Source organism: Bos taurus, chromosome 13, assembly GCF_002263795.3.
Source record: "Bos taurus isolate L1 Dominette 01449 registration number 42190680 breed Hereford chromosome 13, ARS-UCD2.0, whole genome shotgun sequence".
Lineage (NCBI taxonomy): Eukaryota > Metazoa > Chordata > Mammalia > Artiodactyla > Bovidae > Bos > Bos taurus.
In genome coordinates this window covers 44,591,636-44,606,267 of record NC_037340.1, presented here as the reverse complement: position 1 = coordinate 44,606,267, position 14,632 = coordinate 44,591,636, and the positions used below count along the sequence as shown (strand labels likewise).

Below are 14,632 nucleotides of genomic sequence, written 5' to 3'. Positions count from 1 at the left end.
GAGGAGAACCCAGTGCGCATCAGGGGACCAACCCCAGGCTCCTATTTCCACCTTTGCTGCCAGGACGGTGAGTGGGAGGGAGACAGGCAAGTGGCTGCTGGGGTTGCATAAGGAAGATTTCCCAAGGAGGAGCCCAGTGATTAATCTGGCAGGAATTTATTTCAACACTCCCTCCCTCCACCTCCACCCCCCACCCCCCCACAAAAACAGCCAGACTCAAGATGCTGATAAGAATTCTTTTATGTTATTCCAATAAAAAATACATTCATACAGAAATATAACAATCTTGCAAAAAACAATTTCAAATAAAATCTTGTAAAACAAAATTTTACAAAAATCTTACAAAGATTTTTTAGATAACAGGGTGCTTCAAAATAAAAAGAAAGAAATTTCACTAATAGAAATTTTCTTTTAATGTCAAGCAAAAAGTTTCTGCTTGATTGAGGCTCAGTTATCACCTGAACAGAATTGTAATTCTTTATGTACTTGCTTATTATGAAAATTACAGGCATTGACATACATGGCACCCAGCCCCACCCAATCAAACCACTCCACGGTGTTTCATAAGTGAGACAAGCCAGTGCAAGTTTTTTATTTTTTGTCTTTTGTTTACCTTCTTGCTTAATGGAACTGTTATGGCTAAGCACACAGCAGGGCCAAAAAAGGAGTTTTTTTCCCCCAAAATCCAGCAAATCAAGTGTCTGGATTTGGAACTGCCAAAAGAAAAAAGTGCATTTTCCCCCTCAGCAAAATAATTTCTTTACGTAAGTGTATCCATCAGCCCAGATTTAAAAAAAAAAAAAAAAAAAAACCAGTTATATGAGCTTTTACCATTGCTCATTTTCAGGAAGATCAAACAAAATACCAGCCCAGCCAGACTTATGTGTATATATATATGTATATATATATATATAAATAAATATATATAAAGAGAAGATCCACACCCTTGACCAGCAGCTGCATGGAGGATCAGCTGTCCATGCTGCAGTATGCCAATTCGGGGAAATTACTTGTTGGAAAAACTGGAAGAATCTATGTGCTGGAAAAAAAGTAGCTTCATCTGCATAAAAAATGCTCTCAAAAAGAATCTCTGTGATTAGCTTTCTTTTAGGTTAGATCTTCAATAAGGCTGACATTTGAAATCAAAACCTTAGTGTGTCTGAGACCAAACAACCAGCGGGCTAGTATTCCGTTCATGGCAGTTCTGAATGGCCAAGGGACCCTATCCCAGACCCACCTATTATGATGAGTGACTTGGCAGTCTGGAAGAGATCTGATGCCAAAGGCCTGTGGCAAATTGTTAAATGAAAGATAAAGCCTTTATAAAAGTTATAGTTTTCATTTTTACCTCCTTTATGGCCATTTTGAAATAGGTCTTCACAGGCTGTGGAATTTTCTAGCTATACATTCTAATTTCTCCTTAAAAAAATATTTATATATTATTCATATATATGTATATATATATATACACACACACATACACATATTATACACACAAATGTACATACACAAGAATTTCGCCCACTTTTTAAAAAAGTAATATACCTTCTGTGTTACCAACAGATAGCTAGATAGATACGCGAGAAACTTGTGCCTTTTAAGCAAATACATTGTTTTTTAATACTTCTGTATCTTTAATACGTGTGAAAATGTTACATATTAAACACAGCCGGTGTATGATCTGTACAAGTGTTGTGCAAAGTCTATATTGAAGTCTCACCCTCACGGTGGCAGAAATGGTCTGATTTTCCAATTATCATGTGTTTCCCACTTGAACACTGACAGTCAAGTTGTCTAAGCTATTGAGTAAATACTGACTTGTTTGGGGAGTTTTCATCTATTTGACTTGTGAAGTAGGACCTTAAAGAGTTTTGTTTTTTTTTTTTTTCTGTATTAAATATTGATACAGTACAAAGCCAGGTGAAAAAAGAGCCTTAATAAAGCATGCATCACCCATTCCCCTGTATGAGACCCCCACAGGAGGGGCCACTTGCGTAAGGCACCATTATTAAGATCTACAGTGCATTAACAGCTAGAAAACCAGAAATGAGTCCTCAAGGCATAAATAAGAGAAACTTAGCTGCATGAGAAAACAGTTTCTAAGCTTTAGTGGTTTCATCCACCCAACTGAGAAAAATTTTAGGTTCTGAGTCTAGTGGGACGTTAGACCAGCGATTCCCAGCCTTGGTGTCCCGGACACCCAACTCGTGCCCAATGTCTCCCAAGGGCAACTTAAAATTCTCCAAAAAGGTAATACGAATTCGGAACCACTGACAAAATAGTCCTACACTGCACAACGCCTCTCTAGAAGGGGAGTGTTACGAATAAATCCAAGGGGCGGGAGTTGGGGGGGGTGGAGCATCATGTATTGCCAGGCCCAGATGGCTAGGGGGTCACCTGATTCGACCAATTGTTATCTTAGCTGCTCAGTGAACTTGGAACCAAAACGGTAGTCCTGATTTAAAAATGGAAAAGCAGATAATTCCCCAGACCATGCATTACTTTTGTCTTAGAAGGAAAAGTTATCCACGTGTTATGTTTGTAGGTACACAGCGTATACAACAGGTAACAAATGAACTCCGTCACAGCAAGCAGCGCCAGCTACTCACTTCACACAGCTGAACCGAACACCGAACGCTCCCGTCACACACCGCGGGGGAAGGGGCTCTCCCCACCAACACCCACTCGTCACTCGGGGTCCTGACTGCCCACGCCTGCCCTCCACATCTTCCCTTCTTCTTGTCTTTTTTTTTTTCTCTCCTCTAAGGCGCAGACACCCCCTCAGGAAATGAAGGATGGTCATCTCGTCTCACGGAACACGCCTCACACACAGAACATTCAAACTCTGTTTTTTTTTTTCTGTCTCTTGCAGTCTCGCCAGGGAAAGGATGTGCCTCGTTACCCAGTCCGTAGGAGACCCTCCACATACAGCCCACCCACCACTAACATTCTCAGTGCACATGCTCACGGCAAAGGCTTAGGGACCACTCAGAGGACAGGTAACCAGTGGCGAGCCAGGGCCACCCAGACACCACACACCCCGGGTGCCCTGCCGCTTCGGACGTGACTGTTCTCGCCCTCGAAAGACCTTCCCAGTAGGTCCTGGAGGTGACCGGGCAGGGTGCAAAATGGCTTTGGCTGGAACACGCACCCTCCTTCCGCGGCCGTCTCAGCCTGGAAGCCTTTTTAGCCCGCAGGAGTTGTCGCTCTGCCCCCTCAGAGGTGTCTCTTCATGTGCAGGGCCAGGTGGTCGGACCTGGAGAAACACCTGTGGAGAGAATCGGGGTCCCAGACATCAGTTCTCCTGCCCTGCAGGTCACAGACCTCTGCCCCGAGCTCCCCAACCTCAGCCTCTCCCCAGGAGGGTGCACTCCCCCAGCTGAGTCACCCCATCCTCATTTGGGGCAGGAAATTCCAACTGACAGAAGTATCTACATCAAAGAGGCCACCAGTGAGTTCTTGGGAATGTCACTAGACTTTACTACCTGGCCTTCAAATCTGAAAACTGATTAAGGGTTGTTCCTCGGAAAGTATGAACGAAATCACCCTATTCTCAGGCACTCAAGTACCTGGGGCTTCCTAACCCGGAGGACTGGCAAACAAGAGCCTTTTTAAAAAAGTCCTGGGCTGAAAAGAGAAATGCCACTACAGGCCCGGAGGATGGCTGCCCGCTGCGGGGTGACGGCATGCCTGCTCCCGGGGATGGCACCCCCGCCCCTGTGGTTCATGCACGTACCTGTCACAGTGAGAACATTTAAAAGGCTTGGCACCAGTGTGCTTTCTGAAGTGTCTGGTTAACTCATCGCTTCTTGCAAAACGCCACTCACACCCTTCCCATGAGCATCTGTAAGGCTTTTCTCCTGGGAAGAGAGCACATGACAGGCACGCCATTACTTCACTGAGCAGTGAGGGAGAGGCCCCACGACCCCAGCACACGGAGCTCTCAGGAGCAGGCTAGGGGGTCACTGCCCTCAGGAACTCAGAACACACACCCGTTAGGGCTGGGAGCCGGTCCTCCCGAGGTACCAGGCAGGGGCTCTTTTCTGACCTAGCCTGGGGACTCCCAGTGCTGGGGGACGGACCCAGGCTTGGCAGGGCCGCACGACCGTGACCAGAGCCAACATGGAAGAATGACAATTACTCAGACCGGAGAAATACTTCCGAGGTGATGTGTCAGGCCACTGGACCCACAGCCTTGGCCAGGGCTGGGTTTTTACTGCTTTCTCCATGGAAACGGTTTCTCTCAAGCACTTATTTTGTTCCTTACTCACTTCCCCGTGGAATGAGGCTCTGTAGTTTCCTCCGGGAAACTACATTTCTCCAAAACCGAGGTCATGAGTTTCTGGGAAGCCCCATTCCAAAGCCTTCAAAGCACTTTCTGAAGGACCAGCAAGACACCCAGTTGACTTCATCCCTTGGCCATTTTACAAATAGGATTTCACTAAAGGTGCTATCTGAGAAATTAAAAAATTCCCACAGCTAGTCCTGAGTGTGCTGCTGGGACCACTGGGAGCCGGTCCAGGGCACCCGGGTCCTGATTCCAGCTCTGCCTTGAGCTGCTTCGGGGATCCCCGTCTCCTCTCATTACTGGCAGCATGAGATTCTGTGTGACGTGACCCTTAAGACTCCTCTCAGGTCTAAGATGTCTGTGACGTTGCAGCAGTTATCCTAGGCTGTCATGGTTACTTGAAACCAAACTATTCTCCAGATTGTGATATTTCATTAGGAAGATATTGTGTTAAAAACTGGCATCAGAAAGCAAAGGCAGCATGACATGCAGAGAAATCCTTACTAGGCACCCGCCGACGATACCGCTTCAGTCGATAGGGTCAGCTAAGAAGACCCCCCATGGTGACTGACACCCATGTGTGCCACACGGCCGGGCCACCCCCTCTCAACCCTCGAACTCCGTGTCCACAAGTCAGAGGCAACTCCATGTAACATGATGCATGGACACTGCCAGCTGGGCACAGTGGGGTCTCTGTAACCCGGGTGCTTGGGAGTGGGCAGGGGACTGCGTGTAGACAAAGAATGTGATTTACCTCTTGTGTGTTTAATCAGAAAGCGATAGACCATTCATCGGGCACATAAGTCCAGTCTTTCAGCGACTACTCTGTCCTCCCCAGAGACCCAACTTTTTCGGGGGGGAAGAAAGGAGGTGAGGATGTGTCTGCTCCGAGAGCCTCCTGCCCAGCCCCCTCCCAGGGCGGGTGAAATTCAGCAGCGCCCCACCGCCCAGGTCGCAGGAGAGACTGACCTGTGTGGGTGCGCTGGTGTGCTTTCAAGTGGGAGCTTTTGGTGTAAACTTTCCTGCAGCCATTAAAGTGGCAGCGATGCACCCGCCTGCGGCCGTCGGGGGAGGCGTCCCCGCTGCCCTTGTCGCCCGGCTTCCCTGAGGTCCCGCCCCGCGCCTTCCCGGGGGGGTGCAGCTCGCCAGGCACACAGCCCCACAGGTGCGAGGGCTCCCTGCTCAGTTCTGGGGAGGACGGAGGCGTGGAGGTGACCGAGGAGCTCAGATTCCCCGAATTGACCAAGACTTCGCTGATGGGGTCGGAGGTAAACTTGGTGGTGGGCGAGAGCTCCTCGGAGCTGTCGGAGGACTCGCTGCTCACATCCGAGTTCAGGCTGTTGGTCTCCAGGTTGTAGCTGAAGCCAGGGCTGTGGAGCGCGTCCTCGGGCGGGCCAGAGGAGGACACCTTCAGGTCCGCGTCCTCCTTTTTCTCCCGAGCCAAGATGATTTTGGTCCACAGATCTTCCTGGCTGTCGAATTTGATCTCGGAGGCTGACACGTAGCAGGGCTCGCTCTGCAGGTAACGTTCCAACTCCAGGCAGGTCTGTGCGAAAGAATCACAGGGAGGCACGTGATTGTGACCACACTGAAAACGGAACCGAAAGCACAATTCCAAAAAAAACCACCAAAACATGCAGGAGCCAAGGGCAGATCAACTGTGGCCTTGCCTCTATAGGACTCCGTGTCTGCAGCAGAGCAAGAGGAGAGCTATCTCTAAGAACGGGACACGTTCAGAAGGAAAACCAGGGCGAAGCCTCTCCCCGCTTCCCCGAGGTGGACCACGATGGCCACAAATGGCTGATGGCCACAGAGGAGCTAGTTTCTGTTAAGAGTTACAGTGTTGACGTTTCTAATGAGTTTCTGTTAGCCACACAAAGGACACCAGCCTCCGACACCCCCACCCCCACCCGACAGGTTTAACCAGATTATCAGACAGCCTCCAGAACCCTGTGCATGAAGGACACCCAGGCAGCCTGCTTCTGCGGGCCTGCTGCCCGCAGCACGGTGAGCTCTGACATGGCCATGCGTCCCCTCTGGAGAACCGCTGACAGCACAGGCCGCGCCCAGCCGGGGCAGACGCAGCCAGGGGGACGTCTAGGGTCAGGAACATCAACCGAGCTGCCCAGAAGCTACCCGTTTCCTGTGGAGGAGCCCAGACCTTAGTAGGCTTTCAAAGAATGCCATTCCCAAGTGCAGGGCCATGTGCGCACACAACTTAAATGACTTCCACAGTGGTCAGAGGAAAACAACAACAGGAGTGGAAAAATGGTTCCAGAATGGCCATCTGCTTTTGTAAAGGATGCGGGAGGGGAAATTCCTTTCCCGGCCCTGCTGGGAGTCCCACAATGGACTAGAACTTTATCTGCTGGCCAAGAGTACAACTGTATGAGTCATCACTCTATTTCTTTCACGCAATGCCAAAGGAGACTTCCTTTTGAAATTCTGACCAGCGGCCAAAAAAAGGACCCGGTTCAAATATACATGCAGTGTGTCAGGGACAGAGTGCCCCCCCCCAGCCCCACAACCAACCTTTCCAGAAGCTACAACTGCCGAGACACCAGCATCCCCTCTCCCCACCATCTCAAACTTTCTAGCCACTGGAAAAGAAAAACGGTAGGAAACATTTTAGGATTAAATTATGTCTGCCTTATCTTCACTAGGATCAACTGCCTACATGTCCATATAAGGCTGTCTATACAACTGCAAGTCTACAGATTTACATTGCTACAGCAAACGCCGCTCTCTTTTTTTAAGCAAATCATTTTCAGGGCTAGCCAAGCCCACCCAAAGGGCTCAGGCTTGCTTATTTAGCACAGTGCCTGCTATCAGAATATATCCTTCCCCCTCCCCGCCACCAGACTCTTCACACCGCAAGCAGGAGCAAGCAGAGGGGGAAAAAACAATCATTGTTTTCTTGTTACCCCTAAAATTAGACGTCTAGGTTACAAAGCACCCTCCAGTGTTCTGACGAGAGACTGGCGAGATATCTTATGGATGTTCCAAAGAAAAAGGAAAGCATGTTTACTGAGACCTTGTTAAACTTTAATAATCTGGCTAATTTAAAATCCCCATTATGCCGAGGAGCACTGGGGACCAGAATGAAGCTCTTGGGGAGAGTTTAAAAGCCTCTGAAGGCAACCCAGAGCTCAGCCTGGCTTGTGGCCCAAATCCCAAATGCCCAAGGAAACTACTTAGATCGATTTCAATCACATCCTAGGAAGCTTCAGTAGGAAAAGCTGGGAGGGGAGAGGGAAGGGAGGACTGTGAACAATGAGGCAGGCATGTGAAGGTTGTTCCACTTTGCATTTCATCCCCCTTAAAAGCCTTCTAAGCTTTGAAACCCGCAGAATATATGCGATCTGCTAATTCACTTTGTGACAAAAAGCAAACAGCCTAGTAGGGCAGAGACAACCCCAAACCCTCCTATCTTTTAAAGACAATGGGACAAGTGTCAGAATCTCTCTCCCTTCAGGCAATCCTAACGTAGGAGAAGGGGGAAAAATTAAGTTTTTTAAATGTCCAATGCCCAGAATTCCAATTTCACTAAAAAATGCCGGAAACAGAGACTCCTCTTCCCAAACTGAGACTAGAAGCAATTCGGACAGGCTCATTGTCATATGACTGATAAGTCACTGGTTGTGCAAACATTGGTGTTTTTTTTTTTTTCTCCCCCCCCTTTTTTTTTCTGGTCAACAAAAGAAGGAGGTAAGAAAAACAAGGCAGATGGAGGCAAATCTTAAGGATTTCAAAGGTAAAGAAACTGAAAATGGCCTGGTAGAGAAAAGGAGCTTGTGGGTGTTTCGCTGGTGAAATTCTTAAGTAAAAAAGAAAGAAAGAAAAACCTGTATGTACAAACACCAAAAAAAAAAAAACACCGAAAACAAAATACCTTAAAAATAAAAAAGAAGAAAAAATAACCTTGGCACTCCATGCAGGTTCATATGACTAGGTCCAGCTGTGGAGAGCCTGGAGCTGGAACAAGCACCAAACTTCTGCCAAGGGCTGGGGCCGAGATCAGGCCGCGGAGCTGGGTCTACGCTCGGGAAGACGGTTCAGCAGCCCCAGAAAACGGCAAGAACACGGGGAGCGCCCGGCGCCGCTGCGCCCCACTCAGATGACAACTCCGCTCCACGCTCTGAAAGGCCCCTTTGAAGTGCCGTCTGCGCCGGAGCCACAAGTACGTCTTAACAATAACTATTTTAATTTTTTTTAAAAAATTTACCCAAACCATTTAAAAAAAGGAAGAAGAAAAAGAACAAAATAAAAAAGAATTGCACCTCCAAGCACACACCGTCCTGCGGGTGCATGCACGCACTCCCTGCTCGGCGCACCGGGGCACCTGGCCCACGAAAATCCCTATTTACCTGTTGCCAGTATTCCTCCAGGGAGGGCAGCGCCGAGAAGTAACCAGTCTCGTGCACAATCTGGAGTTCCTGGAAGATGCTGCACATTGGGAGCACATCCATGTCGGGTTGGAAGAGACCGTCCCCGCTGCTGTAAAAACAGGGAGGCTTGCGGTCTGCAGTCGGGAGCGCGGCGGCCGTGCCTGCAGCGCCGGGGAAGTTCATGCAAACTCAAGTGCGCAGCGATTAGGCGCCGCGGGTTCGGGTCCTGGCCGGAGCCCGGAGACGCGCTCGCGAGCCCGCACAATATTTGCAAACACCGGACTGACTGCAAACGTAACCCCTGCAAAACTTCCCTATTCAAAGCTCCGCTGCCAGCCTCCCCTCCTCCCCGCCCAGCTCCCCCCGCCGCCGCCTCCCCACGTGACTCGCCCGCGCCCGCCCCGCGCGCCGCCCAATCACGCCGCTCCCGGCCCGGGGGCTGCACGGAGATGATGTCAGCTCCGGCCAATCGCGGGCGGCGGCTCACCGCGGCCCCGCCTGGCGTGACCGAGCCTCTCCATCACCGCCCTCGCCATTGGCAGAATTCGAACTTCGGCCGGTTCTGATTGGGAGGCGGTTTCGCAGGCTATTTTTAGCAGGGTATATAAGGCGCGGGCCGTCTCGCGCCGGAGGAGTCGGAGCTGGGAGGTGCGCGGCCGAAAGGCTGCGTGCGCCGCGGCCGGCCGGGCCGAGGGGACCCGGTGTCCCTGCCCTTCCTGCCCCGGTTTCGGTCCCGGCCCCGGTCTTCCCGTCCTCGTCCCCGCAGCTCTGGTCCCCGTCCGTCGGGCCGATCGCCCGGTCCCGGCCCTGGTTTCCCCGTCGTCCCGTCCCTGTCCCCGTCCTTGTCCCCTCAGCCCTGGTCCACGTTCGTCGGGTCGGTCGCCCGGGCCCTGGTCCCCTGACCCTCCGCCGAGCTGAGGGGAGCGCGGCTGGGTTCACTCTGTCCCTCCCTCCGACCTCGGGCTGGCCGGCCGTTCTCTAGCCCCCTCCGTCCTTCCACCCTCTCGGTGCCCCCTCCTGCCCCAGCTGTAGATTCCCGTCTCCATCCCCGTCTGTCCCCCTCTTTCCCCCCTCCTTTTCGCTCCGTTATCCCTCTGTACCTGCCCTGTTTCCATTTGCACCCCCCCCCCCCCCCGCCCCGCGCGCTGTGTCCCCTTCCCTCCCTGTTCCATCCCCCTCTGTCCCCAGGTGGCACCTGTGACCCCGGGGTAGGGGGCTGACCAGCCCCAGAGGTGTGCTGAGGGACAGGAGGGCCCTAGTCGACGGGCTGTGTTGTATATGAATCTGAGTTTCCCCCTTCAGCCTCCTTCACAAGGACAGGGCACTTAACTCGGGGACCACGTCTGTGCCACATCCTCACCCCTCTGCCTTCGTAACCTGCAAGAGCAGAGTGGCCTGGAAGACCCAAGTTCAATCTCCTGGCTCTTGAGAGGCTTATGTACACTCTTGATTCTATCAAACACACTTTTATTTTTGAAAAGAGGACATCTTGTTGGGGCAGGTGGGGTTATAAATAGAGGGAGCCTATAACCTATCTTGGTAGGGTTCCCCATCCACACCAGCTGTGTATATTTTACAAACCCAGGGTCTGATCCCAAACCTACAGAGTCCCAGCCGTTGTTTAACCAAGCTCTCCAGATGAATCTGTTGCCACTGAAGTCTGGGAAATGGGGGTTCTAGACACTGTCCTTGTACTTGTTGCCTACCATATAGACAATTGTCATTGTACTTGTTGCCTACCACAGAGCAGCCCTCATTCCAAGACCCATTTGGAGACCCTCACGAAGATTAACAACTAGACTTGTCCCTAGTGAATGTGAAAACAATTCAAGTTACGTTGAGCTGACATTTAATGTGTGTGTGTGTGTTTTGCTATATGAATTATCTCCTGAAATACACCATAATGTTCATTTTCTAGCAAAATGCCAAGACCAAGAAGAATATGCCTTTTAAAATTCGAAATGGAAAACTGAATTATAGCTACTACCTCCATTTTTATTTCAAAATAGAGCTTAATGAGACATCTTTTAAATAAAAATTTTTTAATGAAGTATGTAAAAGACTTTTGAGAGGATTTTGTATGTTAGATTTTAGCAGACTTGAGTTTGCCTATGACCCTGTAAGATTCTAGGCAGGGACCTTTGTCAATCAAAAGTTAGGGAAGGATATTATCTTATTGTATCTATTGTATTAAAAAGTCTATAAAGATGATTCATGGTGAGCTGATTACAATGATCACTGGCTTGTGTTCAGTGGTCCTCTATTCTGGAAACAGTGTCATGACTGGCCCTCCAGAGAGAAGACATGGATTGGGACTGGCTTGCCTTGAACCAGCTTCAGGTTGTGCCCACCCATTGTTGCCTAGCAGCTGGTTGTATCTGGAAGGTGGGTCTGAGAGTAAGCTTATATCAGGGAGTAGGTTTTCTCAGTAATTGGAGGCAATGATCCAGGGAAGCAAGGATCCAGGGAAGCAAGGATCCAGTAAATATGCAAAGGAAACAGCATCCTGAACTGTAAGGAGGAGAGTTAGGTCAAGGGAGAGAGACACTGTCCAAGGGAAGGTGCCGTGATAACTCTGTGCAGTGCATGTGGGTGTCATGGTTACAGTATTCTTATTCACCTTTTGGACAATTTTGCTTTCCTGTAATATTGTATATTTTATTGAAGTATAGCTGATTTAAAACATATAAATTTCAGGTGTACTACATAATGATTCACAATTTTTCAAGATTTTATTATGATGTATTGACTATATTTCCTATGTTGTACACTATATCCTTGTAGCTTATTTTTTGTACATAATAGTTGGTACTTCTTAATCTCCTACCCCTATCTTACCCCTCCCTCCATCCCTCTCCCCACTGGTAACCACTAGTTTGTTCTCATCATCTGTGAGTCAGTTTCTGCTATATTCATTTGTTTGTTTTACTTTTTTGAGATTCCATATATAAGTCATAATATATTTATTTATTTTTCTCCATCTGACTTATTTCACTGGGCATAATATAGTCCAGGTCCATCCATGTTGTTGGCAAATTTTCATTCTTTTTTATGGCTGAGTAGTATTCCAGTGTGTGTGTGTGTGTGTGTGTTTTCATATCTTGGCTATTGTAAATAATGCTGCTATAAATGTTGGGGTGCATGAATCTTTTCAAATTAGTGTTTTCGTTTTTTTTCATATATATGCCCAGAAGCAGAATCGCTGGATCATATGATAGTCCTATGTTTTGGTTCTTGAGCAACTTCCATTTTGTTTTCCATAGTGGCCGCATCAAGTTACAGTTCCACTGACCATGTCAGAGGGTTCCCTTTTGCCTACACTCCGACCAACATTTATTGTTTGTGAATTTTTAAAAATTAAAGTATAGTTGATTTACAGCCTTGTGTTTCAGGTGTACAGCACAGGGATATAATTATATATATGTATGTGTGTGTGTGTGTGTGTGTGTGTATATTCCTTTTCAGATTCTATTTCCTTATAGGTTATTACAAAGTATTGAGTATAGATCCCTGTGCTCTATACTAAGTCCTTATTAGTTATCTGTTTTATATACAGTAGTGTTTGTGGACGTTTTAATGATAGCCATTCTAACCAGGATGTGCTTAGTCTCTCAGTTGTGTCTGACTCTTTGCGACCCCATAGACTGCAACCTGGCAGGCTCCTCTGTCCATGGGATTCTACAGTAAGAATACGGGAGTGGGTTGCCATGCCCTCCTCCAGGGGATCTTCCCAACCCAGGGATAGAACCCAGGTCTCCCATATTGCAGGCAGATTCTTGACCATCTGAGCCACCAGGGAAGCCTCCCTAACTAGGATGAGGAGATTTCTTATTGAGGTTTTGATTTGCATTTCCCTGGTGGTTAGTGATATTGAGCATCTCTTCATGGTAATTATTTATTGTTTTTAATGCATTTCTCTCTCTACTTTCCTGTAGAATGTAAGTTTGTCATTGTCTTGTACGTGCACTTCTCAGTGCTTAGATTATATAGTTTATTTTTAAAATAGTCAGCTGAATTGGACACAATACAGATACACTCAAAATGGTAATTTTCAGGGGGGAAGAAAAGGTGTAGAAACAGAATACATAGGTTGAATTTCAAAGAGAATAACTGTCATGACTTCCCTCTGTATCCATTAGCCCTTCAGCACATGCTACTCACGTCCTATGGACTGGCTAGGTATTTGGGATTCATACCATTCACAGAACAGGCAAAACTCCCCCAGACAGAGGACGATGCAGGAGATGCACGGGGAGGTCGTTATCTTGAAGCAGTGGCGTTACCACTCCTGGTACACATGACTTCTTGGTGGGAAATAATGTCAGCTTCCTACATGAAAAATGGTATGCATGGGATCTAAGCAATACTACAGCTGATTTAAAAAAAAAAAACAAGGAAGAATCATAGAAAGTGAAAGTCATTCAGAGAGTGGAAGCATGGCACCATATGAAAGATGGATTGTAGACTCTAGTAGTACTGGGTGTGCAACCTTGATCGTGTCCTTTAAATGGAGATAAAAATTAGTTTGGTAGAACTGAAGATTATGCATCACAGTCCCTGGTTCGTGGCAGAGAGTGGTCATTCAGTAAGCTGAAGGCAGTCAGCATTCAGACATTTATCCATTCATGAATTCAGAACCTGTCCATGTTCACGCCTGCTGTGTGCTGCTGTCCTTTGCCGAGTGTTGAGACTCTGAGATTCAGCACATGTGGTGGCTGCTGCCTCTGCTCTTTAACAGGCCAAAGAAAATGAGGATTTTATAGATGGTCTGGCTTTTTATTGTTATTGAGGGGAATAAGCAACATGGAAAACATAGATGTACAACATTTTTTTAAAAGAACATAAAAAAATAGGCAGAATATTTGAACAGATACCTCACAAGAAATTATATATATATATATAAATACATAAGAATGTGTTTGACATTGTTCATCATCAGGAAAATGTGAAATACAGCCCACTGAAATAGCTACAGTTAAGAAGCCCTGAGACCCGGAGAGTTGGTGCGGAGGTATGATGAGCAACCAGAACTTTGCTACAATTTGGTGAGGATGTAAAATGCTACAACCACTTGTGTAAATGGTCTGACTGTTTTTAATAAAGTGCAACATACACGTATTCTGTGACTCAGCTCTTCCATCTTCCATGTGTTTAAGGAAAAGCTCTGAAAGAATGTGTTCACTAAGAGATTTGTACAAGATCATTCATAGCAGTTTATCCTTAATAGTCAAACGCTGGATGCTGCCCTGGTGTCCATCACAGGAGATGTGGTATTCTTGTCCATGGTGGTACTGCTTGTCAGCAAACAGAGCAAACTATGGCACGTGTGGCAATGCCAACACATCTCAGGAATGTTAGAATAAGTGAAAGAAGCCTTATACAGATGAATACCTACTGCAAGATTCAGGTTACATGAAGGTTTACATGAACATGTAAAATTGGTGTTTGCTCGCTTCTGGCCAGCAGGACTGGAGTTTAACTGGGAAGGGGCATGAGGAAGCTGTCTTGGTGATGAGTGATGGGTCATGGGTCATGGTCATGGGTGATGGGTTTGTTCTATGTTTGGATGGAGGTGCAGGTTATGCAAGTGATTGCATTTGTCCCCACTGATCCATATGTAACTTTCTGTAAATTTCACATGCACACATACACACATGCACACAAAGAACCATAAACAAATTTGAGCTAGTTAACAATGGGGAAGCTGCAGAGGGGAAGTGTACTAAGGTATGCAGTCTTCTTGGAACAGAGAAAAACAAAGAGACAGAAGGGATGTTGGTTTAAAGCATCCAGTGAGTCAGAATATAAAATTCATATTTGTCTATCATGTATTAGTTTAGTATAGATGTAGTATGGATATGTTTGTACTTAGTTCAGTAAGTGCAAACATGGATGCTTGAAACAACTGAAATTTATTCTTTCCTGGTTCTGGAGCCACAAGTCTAAACGAAGCTGC

At 47.5% G+C, this 14,632-nt stretch overlaps 1 protein-coding gene and 1 non-coding gene across 4 annotated transcripts; both read right to left on the bottom strand.

The window, feature by feature from the left end:
* Nucleotides 1-222: 222 nt before the first annotated feature.
* Nucleotides 223-8,966, bottom strand: KLF6 (KLF transcription factor 6). 3 transcript variants are annotated; one of them, NM_001035271.4, is made up of 4 exons: nt 8,656-8,966; nt 5,258-5,834; nt 3,737-3,860; nt 1,876-3,268 (listed from the first exon to the last, which is right to left on the bottom strand). In NM_001035271.4, exons 1-4 carry the CDS (start codon nt 8,857-8,859, stop codon nt 3,217-3,219), a joined length of 957 nt encoding a protein of 318 aa, NP_001030348.2. In that variant the 5' UTR covers nt 8,860-8,966; the 3' UTR covers nt 1,876-3,216. The 3 variants fall into 3 exon arrangements, 2 of the variants coding, with proteins under 2 accessions (XP_024856154.1, NP_001030348.2); XM_025000386.2 differs by lacking the exon at nt 3,737-3,860 and having other exon boundaries at nt 223-3,268; XR_810648.4 differs by lacking the exon at nt 1,876-3,268 and having other exon boundaries at nt 3,774-3,860; nt 5,043-5,834.
* MIR12028 (microRNA mir-12028) lies at nt 3,275-3,338 on the bottom strand. Its single transcript, NR_162390.1, has one exon. It is a non-coding gene; the product is annotated as a microRNA mir-12028 (primary transcript).
* Nucleotides 8,967-14,632: the final 5,666 nt, after the last annotated feature.